The 14,270-nt window shown below is 42.7% G+C and overlaps 1 protein-coding gene across 5 annotated transcripts in view; it reads left to right on the top strand.

Moving 5' to 3' along the window:
* PHACTR2 (phosphatase and actin regulator 2) overlaps positions 1–14,270 on the top strand; it is a 279,919-nt gene that overhangs the window by 201,911 nt on the left and 63,738 nt on the right. For 3 of the 5 annotated variants that reach the window (XM_047770043.1, XM_047770038.1, XM_047770040.1), the window contains exon 3: positions 13,031–13,111. The exons of 1 other annotated variant lie outside the window; for it this stretch is intronic. In XM_047770043.1, coding sequence (XP_047625999.1) covers positions 13,031–13,111 — 81 coding nt within the window. Of the gene's footprint in view, positions 1–6,413; positions 7,049–13,030; positions 13,112–14,270 lie in introns of those variants that run through there. One more of the 5 variants, XM_047770042.1, reaches the window with a different exon arrangement.

Raw genomic sequence — 14,270 nt, 5'->3', positions numbered from 1 at the left:
TAGTCCAAAAATATCTTACAATTTAATTTGTCTTTTTAAATTGTGGTAGAAAGCACATAACATAAAATTTACCATCTGAACCATTTCTAAGTGCACAGTTCAGTAGTGTCAAGTATATTTACATTGTTGTGCAACGGATCTCCAGAACATTTTTCTTCTTGCAAAACTTAAACTCTGCTCATTAAACAATTCCCTATTTCCTCTCCCCCTCAGCCCCTGTAATTTGTCTTTAAAGAAAATTATAGGTGGAGTTCCCTTGTGGCACAACAGGTGAAGGATCCAGCACTGTCACTACTGTGGCACAGGCATGGCCAAAAGTAAAAAGAAAGCCTTCGGTGAATCAAATGTAAAATGTTAGGGCCACAAGCTAGAATTTAATCACCTATTTAAATCTGATGTTAACATATTGCTGGCGTTATGTAGTCCTTCCTTGTTGTTTTTACGTTCAGTGCTAAAAAGGTAAATTTAGTTACTATGCCATGAGGTTTGAAAAATGTTCCCGTTGAATAATTTGTATAATTTGCTACATGTGTAGTATATGAAGTAGTTTTTTTTGTTTTTTTTGTTTTTTTTTTTTTAATAAAAGCAAAATAACTTTGGAGTTCCCGTCCTGGCTCAGGGGAAACGAATCTGATTAGTATCCATGAGGATGCAGTTTGAGTCCCTGGTCTCACTCAGTGAAACCCACAATTAGGGATTTGGCGTTGACGTGAGTTGTGGTGTAGGTCACAGATGCAGCTCGGATCTGGCGTGGCTGTGGCTGTGGCATAGGCCAGCGGCTACAGCTTCAATTCGAACCCTAGCCTTGGAACCTCCATTTGCTTGGGTGAGGCCCTAAAAAAAAAAAAGTAAAATAACTTTTATTTCAGTTACTCATTTGAAGTTTTTTTGGGATTAAACTTAAAGTAAAAACATGATATATGGATATTAATGATAACTAACCCTTGCTGAGTTTTTACTGAAGGCCGGGATGCTGTTTTAAATGTTTCATATCCCAGCAGTTACTCTACGGGTAGGTTGCTGATACAATCCTCATTTCAAAAGTGGATAAACTGAGGCACAGAAAAATTAAATAATTTGCCCTTGCCCTAGGTTCTGGGGCTTGTGAGTAGCATAGCCTGTATTTGAACCTCACAAGCCAGACTTCAATCTTCATTATTAACCCCTGCACTGTTCTGCCTTCTAGATCAATAAGCATATTCAGGTAAAAATATCAATAGAATATCATCAAAAAGATATATATATGTGGAAGTGGAGGAAGAAAATACCTAATATTTATGGGATACCTACTGTGTGTCAAACAGTTTACAAGATGTTTTAATCATTCTAATGTCCAAGTCAAGTTTTACTACCTCTGTTTTCACCTGCAGAAATTAAGGCATAAAGAAGTTTGGGAGCTTGCCACTAATCTTTTTTTTAATTTTTTGTCTTTTTCTAAGGCTGCACCCATGGCATATGGAGGTTCCCAGGCTAGGGGTCTAATCAGAGCTGTAACTGCCAGCCTACACCACAGCTACAGCAGCAACGGGGGATCCAAGCCAGGTCTGCAACCTACTCCACAATTGCAACCTATACCACAGCTCGTGGCATTGCCAGATCCTTAACCCACTGAGCGAGGTCAGGGATGGAACCCGCAACCTCATGGTTCCTAGTCGGATTCATTAACCACTCAGCCATGACGGGAACTCCTCAAGATGTGGTTTTTAAAGGGCTAGACTATATTCTTCCATTGTCTCTTTTCTAGCTTTTTCAATCTGGAAGAAGAATTGAAGTTACCTGATAACACCTTCATAATGAGAAATTTTGAAACAGAATGGAAGGAGAGCATACTGAGAAGGGAGCATTATGTCAAAGGGGAGAGTTAGCATTGCTGTCAACCTTCAAACATGGTAGTTCCAATTATGATGAAAAGGTACTTGTCCCCAAACACCAAACATTTTTGGTGTTTTGCCTTGGAAAATAGAAACTTTAGTTGGTCCCATCACTGCAGGTCAGGCAGGAATCAAGTGTTATTTCTCCTTATTGGTTTAGTCTAGACCTGGACTAGTTTTGCAGAGAAATACTATCCTATACAGATGCTGTACATTCTTTACATAGGCAGGAAGGCAGGGAGAAGAGGGGAATGTTTAAAATGCTCAAGAGCACAAACTTTTTAATCACCTTAGGAAACCTGTCCTGGTTAGGTAGCCATATGAAAGTAATGAATGCAGACTTGGGAGGCTACCTGCTGACTCTTCCTACTAAGACTGGTTAGTCATACCTGTTCGTTTGAGTCAGTCATGTTTCGGTATGTGTTGTTCATAGGTTAACTAAATCAAATGGGTGTTAAATACTTGAAACTAACGTAAGATTTTACATCAGTTACCCTTTAATTTTTTTTTTTAAAAGCAGGCTTTTAAAGATTATATGTAACCCTCTCAAAAAAAAAAAAAACTGGTCTAAAGTATAAATAATTTCACATGCCTTTAATCCTGGGCAGTAGAATTGGATATGTGAACAAATGGGAGTATCTTAATTCGGGATAGTTTAGCATTACTAAGGTCTCTTTCATATTCACTCTCTTTTGTCATTTGGCTGCCTGATCATTGGTGAGATGATATACTGTCCCTTTTTAATCAATGTCATTGAGTCCCTGAAATGGATAAAACTGTCCTATAGCAGATCATCGGGAAGGGTATCAGAATTACAAGTGCAGTCTCTCTAGACACCTCTTCTCTACTGGGTGTTGTTTATGATCTTCTAATTTGAGAAACCTCTTCACCACTCAGAGCTGAGATTCATTTCTCTGTGAGTTCTCTGCCCTGTTAGTGGGGAGTTTGAGTTGAATGACCCTAAGGATGATTATCATTATTTCAGATGTATCATTCTTGGCGTGATAGAAATGAAATGATGCACAAGACACCCCTCATTAGACTTAGACTAGAGACATGTGCCTTTCATGGTCTCACCCTTTTTGGGGTTGACTCTCTTCGAATGTGAAGAAACAGGAAATGGAAACACACAAACTCTTCATTAAAGGGGATGAAGCCCAGAGCACCTGTCTAGTGCATTTGAGCCTCTCATGAGTTTACGAGTCAGCCTGGAAGAAGGAAGGACAAGCAGTGTTTCACGTAGCTCACAAACCCTGGCCTCTAATTACTCTCCTGAGATTACTTGTACTTCCTGGCCCATCTGGGATCGGGGACTTGCTCATTGTTCTAGTACTGAACCTTCGTCCCTTGGGAATAAAACCCACGGGTCCCCTTGGATGGATTTACCATGGCAGTTTCCACTCCCCCCCCCCCGCCCCAAAACAGCAGTGATATCAGCTGTTGCTGCTGCTTGCAGAAGACAAAGGCCATCACCTCTTCTCCCCTCCCCCCTCAGCTTTTCCTGTCCCCTCTGTCACCTGCAGTTTTAAAAGTATTACATACAATGTATTACATACATTGGCCCCTGAAAAAGAATGACGGTGAACAGTTTTGAAAAATGAAAAAGGGAAAAATTAAAATGAATGTTGAATTGGCCTAAGAAAGCCTGGGAGGATACATACACAAGATGCTAATAAAAGTGGTTGTTTTCTTGTGGAGTAAGAGTGAGGTTCAGTTTGAAGAAGTGGGGGGCAGGGAGGAAGTGAGATTTTTCTACTGTATCCTTTTATAAGCTCTGAGAATGTATCACCATCTAAAAAATTGCCCATTTAAAATTAACTTTAGGGAGTTACCATCGTGGCTCAGTGGTAATGAAACCGACTAGAACCCGTGAGGGTGTGGCCTTGCTCAGTGGGTTAAGGATCCTGTGTTGCTGTGGCTGTGGTGTAGGCCGGCAGCTGCAGCTCCATTCGACCCCTAGCCTGGGAATCTCCATATGCCATGGGTGCAGTCATAAAAAGACAAAAAGAAAAAAATAGAAAAGAAAATTAACTTTAAAAAGGTTTCTTCTGTCTCACATCTTGAAGGAAAATTGGAAACTGTTGTGGCTGTCCTGAGGAGGTTGAAATTTTTGTCATTATCAGCTCACATTAGAGGATGCAAGTGGTAGGCTTTTGGTTAGACATATTTGGGTTCAGTCACATTGTGAGTAGGCAACTGGAAAGTATGTTTGGCCTCTTTCAGTCTCGGTATCCTTATCTATTTGAGGGAAATGTAAATAATTGATTAGCCTGTCTTTCAGGAATATTGGGAGGACTGATGAGAAAATAAATATAAAAATGCTATCTAAGCACCAAATAAATGGATGATTACTCTCAGGTCTTTGGAGGAAGTTGTGTTATTGATTTCCCAAGAGAAGGAACAGACCTACTCATCTTCCTCTTTCTTAAGGCCTGGTCAAGTTTCAAGCTCATGAGAGGGGAAAAGGAGGGTCTGTGTAGTTTTTCTTTCATATTTCTACCTTGAAAACCTGGAGAATCTCTGGCCTCTGCTGGAAGAAAATTCAGCATTAAAAAACACCTCTTTCACATCTTTTTGATTAGAGCTTTTCACTGCTGATGAATAATAATAGTCCTAAGCAAACAAGGAACTTATTGGTTCACTAACTGAAAGTCCAGGTCTAACAGCCTTCAGGCATGGTTGGATCCAGGTCCTTAGAAGCTAAGATTAGGAACCTGCCTCCTTCTTTTGAGTCTGTATTCCTCTGTTGGTTTCTGGTGGGTTTTTATCTGTTTGTCTGATTTTTTGGGGAAACTTAGGCTCTCCTTTTATGGAGGCAAAGTGACTGATTACCAGCATCCCATGGCTCCTATTCAGCTAGTTTTAACAGATCCAGAAGAAAAAGACACCTTCTTTTCCTGTTGTTCACCAGAATTCTTGGGCCTGGATCTTGTTGCTACAACTTGGACACTCCCTGAAAAAAAAAAAAAAAAAAAAAGACTGAAGTGCACAATATCTACTCTGTGCAAAGTATCATTCTTGGTATGATGGAAATGAAATGATGCACAAGAAACCCCTCCTTGAACTTAGACTAGAGACGTGAATGTGCGACTCTGTGCACATGTTGCAATGAAAAATGTAGTAAGTGCTATAGCAGCAATAACAGTAAGAGCTAACATTTATTCAGTGCTTTCTAGATCCTGGGTGCTAGTCTAACATTTACTTAACTCATTTAATCTCTAGAAGAATGAGAAGGTAGCAGCTATTATCTCGTTTTGTAGATGAGGAAGCTGAGGCACAGAGAAGTTATTGAAAAGTGTTCTAGTTAGAAAACAAACATACGGTTACCAAAGGGGAAGGAAGGGGGAGAGGGACAGATTAGGAGTTTGGGATTAGCAGATATAGACTACTGTGTACGAAACAGATAAAAAACAAGGATCTACTTTGTAGCGTAGGGAACTATATTCAATATCTGGTAATAACCTTTGGGAAAAGAATCTGAAAAAGTATGTGTGTGTGTGTGTGTGTGTGTGTGTGTGTATCACAACATTTTCCAATTGGAATTCTTGCTGTGGGTTAAAGCAGGTTAAAGACCCAACATTGTCTCTGTGAGATGCGGGTTCAATCCCTGCCCTCGCTCAGTGGGTTAAGGATCCAGCATTGCCACAAGCTGCGGCTTAGGCCATAGATACAGCTCAGGTCCAATGTGGCTGTGGCTGTGGTGTAGGCTGGGAGCTACAGCTCCAATTCGACGCCTGGCGCAGGCACTTCCATAAGCCGCAGGTGCTGCCATAAAAGGAAGAGAACAAAAATCCTCTAAGAGCATAGAGAGTTATTATGGATTCCACCAGCCGGGATAGTGAGATCGCCCTGCAGGGGGCGCTATTTGAAGGACTTGAAATTCTAGGAGGACTTCCCTAGAGTGGGAGAGGGAAACAGCCTGATTCCAGAAGAAAGAAACAAAGGAATGGAGCAGAGGAAGTGTTCGGGAAATGGCAAGAAGTGAAGTTTGATTTTAACCCTGGGCTTGTGCAAAAGTGAAATTGGAAAAAAAAAAAAAAGTGAATGGAAGAATGGTTTGGGGGGACCACTTATAAAGCTTGGCTCCTGTTCTGCCGACTTGGACTTATTCTGGAGCTGTAGGATTCTTGAGGAGGGGAGTGGCATGGATAAACAAGAAAATGGCCAGACTCCTGAGTGTTTTGAGATGGAGACGTTGGCTTTATTTCTCTGCCTTACATTCTTGAGATGTTTTGGAAGGTATTTTTTTAAAGGTCCTGTTGGGTGGCATTTTGGTGGTTGTAGTTCTTGAAAGACTTAGCTAAGCCTTAGTGAAGGATCTTTTAGAAAGGAGACTGTATCTTGACATTCTGTTTTCTGTAACTACCATTGAGGAGAGGTAAAGCAAAGCCAGGCTCGCATAGAACACTTTCCATGAAAGACAGACCAGCCTCTGTTTCTGTCAGTTTCACAGTAAGGCCATTCAGTACTCAGAACCAAGAAGATAACATGGTCTGCTTATTTAATGGTCTTCTATTTGCTCTTCTATTTTGTTCTGACATTAAACAGTGTTAGAATTGAGAATTAGGACTCTCTTTCCTCGCCAAAAGAAAACACAAGTGGCTTGTTGACTGCAAGATTTACTCTCAGATCCTTCCAGAGTAATATAAAATCTTGGCCATGCATCCATAGAAAGGAGCTGGTGGCAAATGCCCCAGCCTCCTCTCCTGAATGCCGGCTCCGTGCCCAGAAGGACTTCATAAATCACTTACAATTTATGATGAGCCCAGTCGTGTGCTACACCCTGCTAGTTGGCTGATGTCTGCCCTCTACACACTGTGACCTCCCTTCTTCAGAACAGGCAGAGACTTTTTCAAATAAGTCATAGGACAGAGAGCTGAGGATTTTCCCCTTGGCTGGCCCAGCCAAGCAGCAGAGGGGGCAGAAGACTGAAGACTCTTGTTCTTTGAGTTTTGCCACAGGCCTCGCTCGCTCTCTCCTAGATAGGAGGTGGGGGAAGGGTCAGAAAACAAGACCATTCTTATTATTAGTCTCTTTTACTTTATTCTCTTTTCAACAGATGACACACAGCCCCTTATTTTTTTCTGAGTGCCAACAACCTGCAAAGCACTGTTGGGGATACGGCAGTAAATGGAACTGAGTTCTGGTTGTCATGGATACTACACTTACACAAAGTGGTAGGTCCCATGTCAGAGGTCATGACATATTTTGCAGGTTAAGAAGAAGGATAGGAGTTCCCGTCGTGGCGCAGTGGTTAACGAATCTGACTAGGAACCATGAGGTTGCGGGTTCGGTCCCTGCCCTTGCTCAGTGGGTTAAGGATCCGGCGTTGCCATGAGCTGTGGTGTAGGTTACAGACGCGACTCCGATCCCACGTTGCTGTGGCTCTGGCGTAGGCCGGTGGCTACAGCTCCGATTGGACCCCTAGCCTGGGAACCTCCATATGCCGCGGGAGAGGCCCAAAGAAATAGCAAAAAGACAAAAAAAAAAAAAAGAAGAAGAAGAAGAAGGATAAAGATCAGAAGGGGAACAAGCTATTCTCCATCAGGTGTGCAGGGAAAGGACTTCTAATAAGGTGACTTTTGAGCCAAGGTTCAAAGGAAGTGATGGAATGAGCCATGTGGGGGTCTGAAAACTTGCATCCCAGTATAGACAGAGACCACCAGGCAGGGGTTTTTCTCAGGTGTGAAGCTACAGGGGCTGGAGCAGAGAGAGCCAGCGGGGAGTGGTTAGGAGAGGACCTGGTGGGGCTAGGGGCAGCATGGAGACCATGCCAAGGAGTTGAGATATTCTTGACTGTGGACAGCCATTGGAAATTTTTGGAAGATTGGTCCTTTTCAAATATTTGAAAAACCAGAGTATAGATATGAAATCAGGAAAATGGGACACAGTGCTTCCTTTGCCTCTTAGAGGGAAGAACCTGAGCTGTTGCAATCAGGACTGAATTGTCAGAACAATAATTCACCCATTTTGAGGAATGAAACGGAAATCACAGTTTTGTACAAATAACAAATGTTGGCAAGAACATGGAGCATAGGGAGCCCTCCTACACTGTTGGTGGGAATGTAAATTGGGGCAGCCACTATGGAAAACAGTATGGACATTCCTCAAAAAATTGAAAATAGAACTACTATATAATCACAGCTCTACTGGGAATATAGCCAGTAAAAACCAAAGCACTAATTTGGAAAGACACACACCCCAATGTTCATAGTAGCATTATTTACAATGGACAAAATAAAGAAGCAACCTAAGTGACCATCAGCAGATGAATGGATAAAGAAGATGTGTATGTATCTACGATGGAATACTACTTAGCTATAAAAAGAATGAAATCCTGCCATTTGCAACAATGTAGATGGGCCTAGAGGATATTATGCTTATGAAATAAGTCGGACAAAGACAAATACTGTAAGTTATCACTTATATGGGGAGTCTAAAAAATAAAACAAGTGAATGAATAGAACAAAAAAGAAACAGAGTCACAGAAAGAGAGAACAAACTAGTCTTTACCAGTGGGGAGAGGGAAGGGAGGGGAGGCAAGAGGGGGATAAAGATTAAGAGATAGAAGCTACTGGAGTTCCCGTCGTGGCTCAGCCGTAATGAACCCAACTAGTATCCATGTGGCCTCGGGTTCGATCCCTGGCCTTGCTCAGTGGGTTTAAGTATCCACCGTTGCCATGCGCTGTGGTGTAGGTTGCAGACACAGCTCGGAACCCGCATTGCTGTGGCTGTGGTGTGGGCTGGCAGCTGCAGCTCCGATTCAACCCCTAGCCAGTGAACTTCCAAATGCCACAGGTGTGGCCCTAGAAAGGCAAAAAGAGAGAAACTACTATATATAAAAGAAATAAGCAACAAGAATATATTGTACAGCACAAGAAAGTATAGCCATTATTTTGTAGTAACTTTAAATGGAGTGTAATCTATAAAAATATTCAATCAGTATGTTGTCCACCTGAAGCTAATCTAATTATGTAAGTGAACTGTATTTCAATAAAAAAAGAAATCACGGTTTTACTTGACCTTGGTATAAAAATCACAAGTGCTTTTTCGATCAGGATGAAAGTCCGTAACTATGCCTGAGCCATTTACTCAACTGGCAACTATACTTTTCTTGGAGAAACCCATCCAATGATCCATGTCCCGCTAAGTCTCTTCCCTGGCAAAAATTTTAGTTATACTACAGGTGTGAATGAGAACTCCTCCCACCCAACACTACTGCCATTGTTGCACAGATTAGTGTAAGCTTCAGAGTCAAAGAGCAGAGAGGGATACTGGGGATCCGATTCCAGGAGGCTTCCCTAACCCACTTTGCTCTGAGTGGACCCAGAGTCACTCATGCTGTTTTGCACTCACAGATGACTTGCTGGAGTCTAGAGCTGGGTGGAGCGTGGGCTTGGTTAATGGGCCAAAGTTACAGAGAAGGAGTGCGATTTTGACTCCTGATGGGGAATACCTTCCCGAAAGTGAGGGTGAGGGAGGTCTGGAGTGGGCTCTGCCCTAAAGGGCCCCTCCTGCCTCCGAAGGTCTTCAGGCAGATGAGCGCATCTCAGGAATGTTCCTGAAAGGACCCTTGCTTTGTGGGCCATGCTGGACTAGAATGACCTCGCGGATTCATTCCAATGCAAAACACTTCTGAGCCTGTGAAAAAGTGTCCAGTGAATGTGTTCTGCAAACAGACAGACACTCTGTAAACATGAGGCACATATTTTAAAAGATGAAGAGTGAGATACTTGTTCTGGGAGCAGCGGTGGTTGAAACTTGGTGCCCCAACAGCATACCTTCCATGCTTATTCGCCTGCAGTTTGTTCTCTTTGGCCGGGGACACAGTTATCTGCATTATGTGTTAAAATGCCCTCAGCCAAAGACCAAACAAATAGCCAAAGGCATTTTCCTATCAGGGCCCCTTCCTAGGAGGTGGAGCAAAAGAACAAAGCTGTCGGGTCTGATTCTTGGCAGCAAACCAAGCTGCGGCTTCAGAGCGCCAGTATTTACGTGGAAGAAAGAGGAGGGATTTTTTTTTTAGCTGAAATTAAGTTAGAATTAAAGCAACAGAAAACTTAACACTAAAACTAAATTATCCTCTGGGATCCGTAATGGAAAGGCAGAAACAACAAGGGGCTATGCCCAGGCTCTCCAATGATTTTTCCTTTTTTTCAGCTTTAAGAATGAAAGCTAATTTAAAAGCATCCAAAGCAGAGATTACAGAATGGCCTTGACTAATGCCCAGGATCACACAATATTTGAGCAGGATGAATGGTCCTTCAGCCGTCATTGGAGTTCCATCCCATAATTTACAGATAATGGATCAGAGGTCTTGGAACTTAGAGTTCCAAACTTGACACAACTGATTGTGGAAGTTCTGGGACCCGAATCCGGGACTTCTGACAGCTCTTTTGTGTTTTAGGCCACTTGACCTGAGCAGCAAATGATTAGAAGCTCTGTTTCCTGAGAGCCAGGGGCAGACAGCCACAGTGACTGTTTTCTGAATGGGCAGTGCCTTCAGTTTCCCAGGATACAGAGCATCCTCAAGCCGGGGCTGCATCCTCAAGTTTAGTGCAGCACAGTGGGGGTCTCTGGGCCCAGCCCCAGGAGTGGGGGCTGAGGCCCTGCTACTAGAGGTCTCAGAAGCCCGCCTCTCCTCGGAGCTCCAACCAAGCACGAATGGGTTTGTAGCATCCTGGGGAGACTGCAGTGGTCAGAGTCCTTGTGAACCACCAGCACAGTCTCAGCAGCGCCCCCTGTCGTTGTGGGTATTGTGGTTTGGATTCCTGAGCTGATGGGGCTTCTTTTCTCTTTGACAAAAGCTTGAACAACTTGAAGCTGCGTTAAAGTAACAGCGCTCTTTTTACGTAAAAGAGCTCCCACTGGCCCCCACTTCCAGTTAACTTTGTCCACCAATATCACCAATTTTTCAGGGAGCTGTCGTTACTTCTTCTGGAAGGGTTGGTGGAGATCGGGGTGGGTGAGTGATCTAAAGGAAGAAGGGGAGTTCCCATCATGGCGCAGTGGTTAACGCATCCCACTGGGAACCATGAGGTTGCGGGTTCGGTCCCTGCCCTTGCTCAGTGGGTTAAGGATCCGGCGTTGCTGCCGTGAGCTGTGGTGTAGGTTGCAGACTCGGCTCGGATCCTGCGTTGCTGTGGCTCTGGCGAATCTACAGCTCTGATTGGACCCCTAGCCTGGGAACCTCCATATGCCGCAGGAGCGGCCCAAGAAATAGCAAAAAGATAAAAAATAAAATAAAACTAAAGGAAGAAGGGGCTTTCTGTCAGTGTCTCTGCGTGACCCAGTGCGATGTTAATTATCGTTCTTTGGACCTTTCATTCACTCACTCACTCATTCATTGTTTACATTCTCATTCTAGCCAAAAAAAAGTTTGACAAAACTTAGAACGAAGAGTGCATATGCTCTAAATAAAATATAAATGAAGTCAGGTCACGGAGAAGGAGGAAACAGATTCCATCCATGAATTGTCATATGAAATCTGTGATAAATACCAAACTTTACTCTGACCTTCTGACAACAAGGATGCACAATTCCTAGGTATCAGAAAAGGAGGAAAAGGGGCCATTTCTTCAAGCGACATGCAGTGTTGCTGTTCTGGGCTCTTGTCATTGCTTAATACAGAGCTCCCAGCCCAAGGCATTCCCCTACCTGCCCCTCTCTCCCTCTCCATGGTCCTTGCTTCAGTCCACCTGGAGCACCCCCACCCGGACATGTTTTTAATATTATCACAAGTTCTGTTTGTATGTGTCACAGTGTGGTGTGGGGTAATGGAATTTCACTCAGGTCTTGAGATTGTCCAGGGCGACTCCAGGATCTGTAGATCACGAGGCTGGGAGTAGGAATTTTAGGGAGGGTCAGAATCTAGTCTCCCCACCCTCTGCTACGTACTTTTCCTTTTTCCCAAAGAGCCCTCACTAGACCCCTTTTCTGGCCCTTTTTGTCAAGGTGCTTTTTTGATCAGGGCAGCTGAAGGGAATAAAGTTTGGCAGAATGCACTTTGAGGAATGTTGGCTCAGAGGACTAGTAGATGGTATGACCTTATGTTAACTTTATACACCTTCTTGGTCCCTGAAAGTGGGGAATGGAGCTACTACTGGTTATATAGACATACAGTGTTTGTGAACTAATAATATACACATATGAGGTGAATGCTGTGGACGTCCCACCCCGAGCTCCTAAGCTCCATGCTGAAGTTGTCCTGGGAATTTCAATTTCTTTCCGAAGAAGAAAGAATCAGTGTTGAGATTCCCATCCCTTTCCATGTTATGAAAACATGAATTAACTCCGTCCTTCCAAGACTGGGGATTTGTCAGGGGATACATCATAACCCTCTAGAGCTTGTGAGTATGGCAAGGAAAAGAATTATAGAAACCTGCTACGTTGGACTTTTGTGATCAGCAGTGTGAGAAAGAAAACACTAGAACAGTAGTCCCTTCTGTCTGGGATTCAGATGAGTTCCCCGAGTATCTACTGAAAGTTTGTTTGTTTGGTTTGTTTGTTTATTTTTGTCTTTTTTTTTTTGGCTGCTCCCACGGCATATGGAGGCTCCCAGGCTAGGGGTCTAATCGGAGCCAAAGCCACCGGCCTACGCCAGAGCCACAGCAACGCGGGATCCGAGCCGCATCTGTAAGCTACACCACAGCTCACGGCAACGCCGGATCCTCAACCCACTGGGCAAGGCCAGGGATCGAACCCGCCACCTCATGGTTCCTAGTCGGATTCGTTAACCACTGCACCACAACGGGAATTCCGAAAGTTTGTTTTTCATGTCAGCATGCATATCCTCTACCTATATTGCACATGCATAGAAGCCTGTATTTTAGAATGCATCATTACTAAAGGAAGGACTATTTGCAAGTATGAAGGAGCCTAGGTCCTCTGTAGTGGACATGAGGTATTGTGTCCGGATTCCTGTCCAAATGCCGTTGTTTGGAAGATGAGGCTCAGTGTCTAGGCAAATGGTGGGCTAGGGTCACTTGCCCTGTCCTGCTTATGTTGACTCTACTCACATGGTTTGCTTGGCAACTAGAAAAACTGGGGTTTGAGGCCACAAGTGAACAGAACGAATGCGCTCAAGTCTACTTGAAATATTGTTCATAATTATTGTAAGCAATGACTTGATTCTTACTTGTGCTTGTTCTTTTTGAAAGTATTAGAAAGGAAGATTTCCACAAGACAAAGTAGAGAGGAGCTGATAAGAAGGGGAGTTCTTAAGGAATTGCCTGATCAAGGTGAGGAAATTAATCATACATTTGAAATAATGTGATCCTTCATTCTTTGGTCTTTCTCTCATTTTCTTTTGAAATTTAAGGTGATCATGGTCTTTGGGAGATAAAGCAGTGAGTATTGCACTCCAAGAATCTTGCTTTAATTCAGAATGCCTTTGTTGGCTGCAGAGAATCTGAGGTATTCTAGAGAAGAAATTCAATGACTTTTTTGGTGAATCCTTCACCGTATGTCACCTTAAACCTAAATCTTTACAAAGCTACTCTGTGGCTGGAGATAGAGATAAGATACAAATGCTTACATGACTCCTTCTCTTCTTTGTTCTTGAGCTTTGATCTTTCTATATAAGAAAACTTAGTTGTTTGAATCAATGCAAAGTTTTAACACAGCTCCTGCCCTTTGGTTTCTTAAGTCTGCCAGTAAAAGAAAAGGGAAAGGAAAGAGGTGATAAACATACGTCTTGTCCTTTATAATCTATCATATACTGAAATATACAGTCAATAAGGCATGACTGGGCAGGTTAAATTAATCCACTTTATGCATTCTCTTCAGTAACTTTCTCAGCATTGTTCTCTTTACATTTCTTTGAGTCTACCTATCTCTCACCTTTTCACTAACCGTTATTATTTCTAAGTATTTTTCCCTCTACCTCTAATCTCCTTCCCTTTTTCTCTCTCTTCCTAAGGGGGAATCTTGCTCAAAAAGACACAGATTAGGTAGAAACTGAGATAGACCCTCAACAGATGTTGCAAAGATTGGTTTTTCTCTCTCTGAGTAATACCAAATAATTTTCATTGCTCCCATCACCCTAAAGCTAAAGGAAATGTTTGTTTTATCTCATGCCTTCCCTCACCCCACCCCCGGAACATTTACTGGGGTAAAATATTATTATTGTACTTTTATGGTTGCACAAATATAAGGCTGTTAATTTGGAATTGAAATAATAGCACTTCTCTTTTCCCAATATATGTTCCTTGCAAAGAGCTTAACATCTTTTGGCATATTCACCATTTGTAAACCCAAATGACACACTTTTTCCAACATCTGAATAATTCCAGAGGAGATGCTTTGCTAGTTTACTCTTGCTTCAAAAAAATTAGGAATTCTTAAGTAAATAGTACCATTTTTGGGGGGCCCTCGTAATTTTAAGTATTCAACTTCAAT

The sequence above is a fragment of the Phacochoerus africanus genome, chromosome 2, assembly GCF_016906955.1.
Source record: "Phacochoerus africanus isolate WHEZ1 chromosome 2, ROS_Pafr_v1, whole genome shotgun sequence".
Lineage (NCBI taxonomy): Eukaryota > Metazoa > Chordata > Mammalia > Artiodactyla > Suidae > Phacochoerus > Phacochoerus africanus.
Note: the sequence above shows the minus strand (reverse complement) of the source record. Positions and strands in the feature narration are given on the sequence as shown.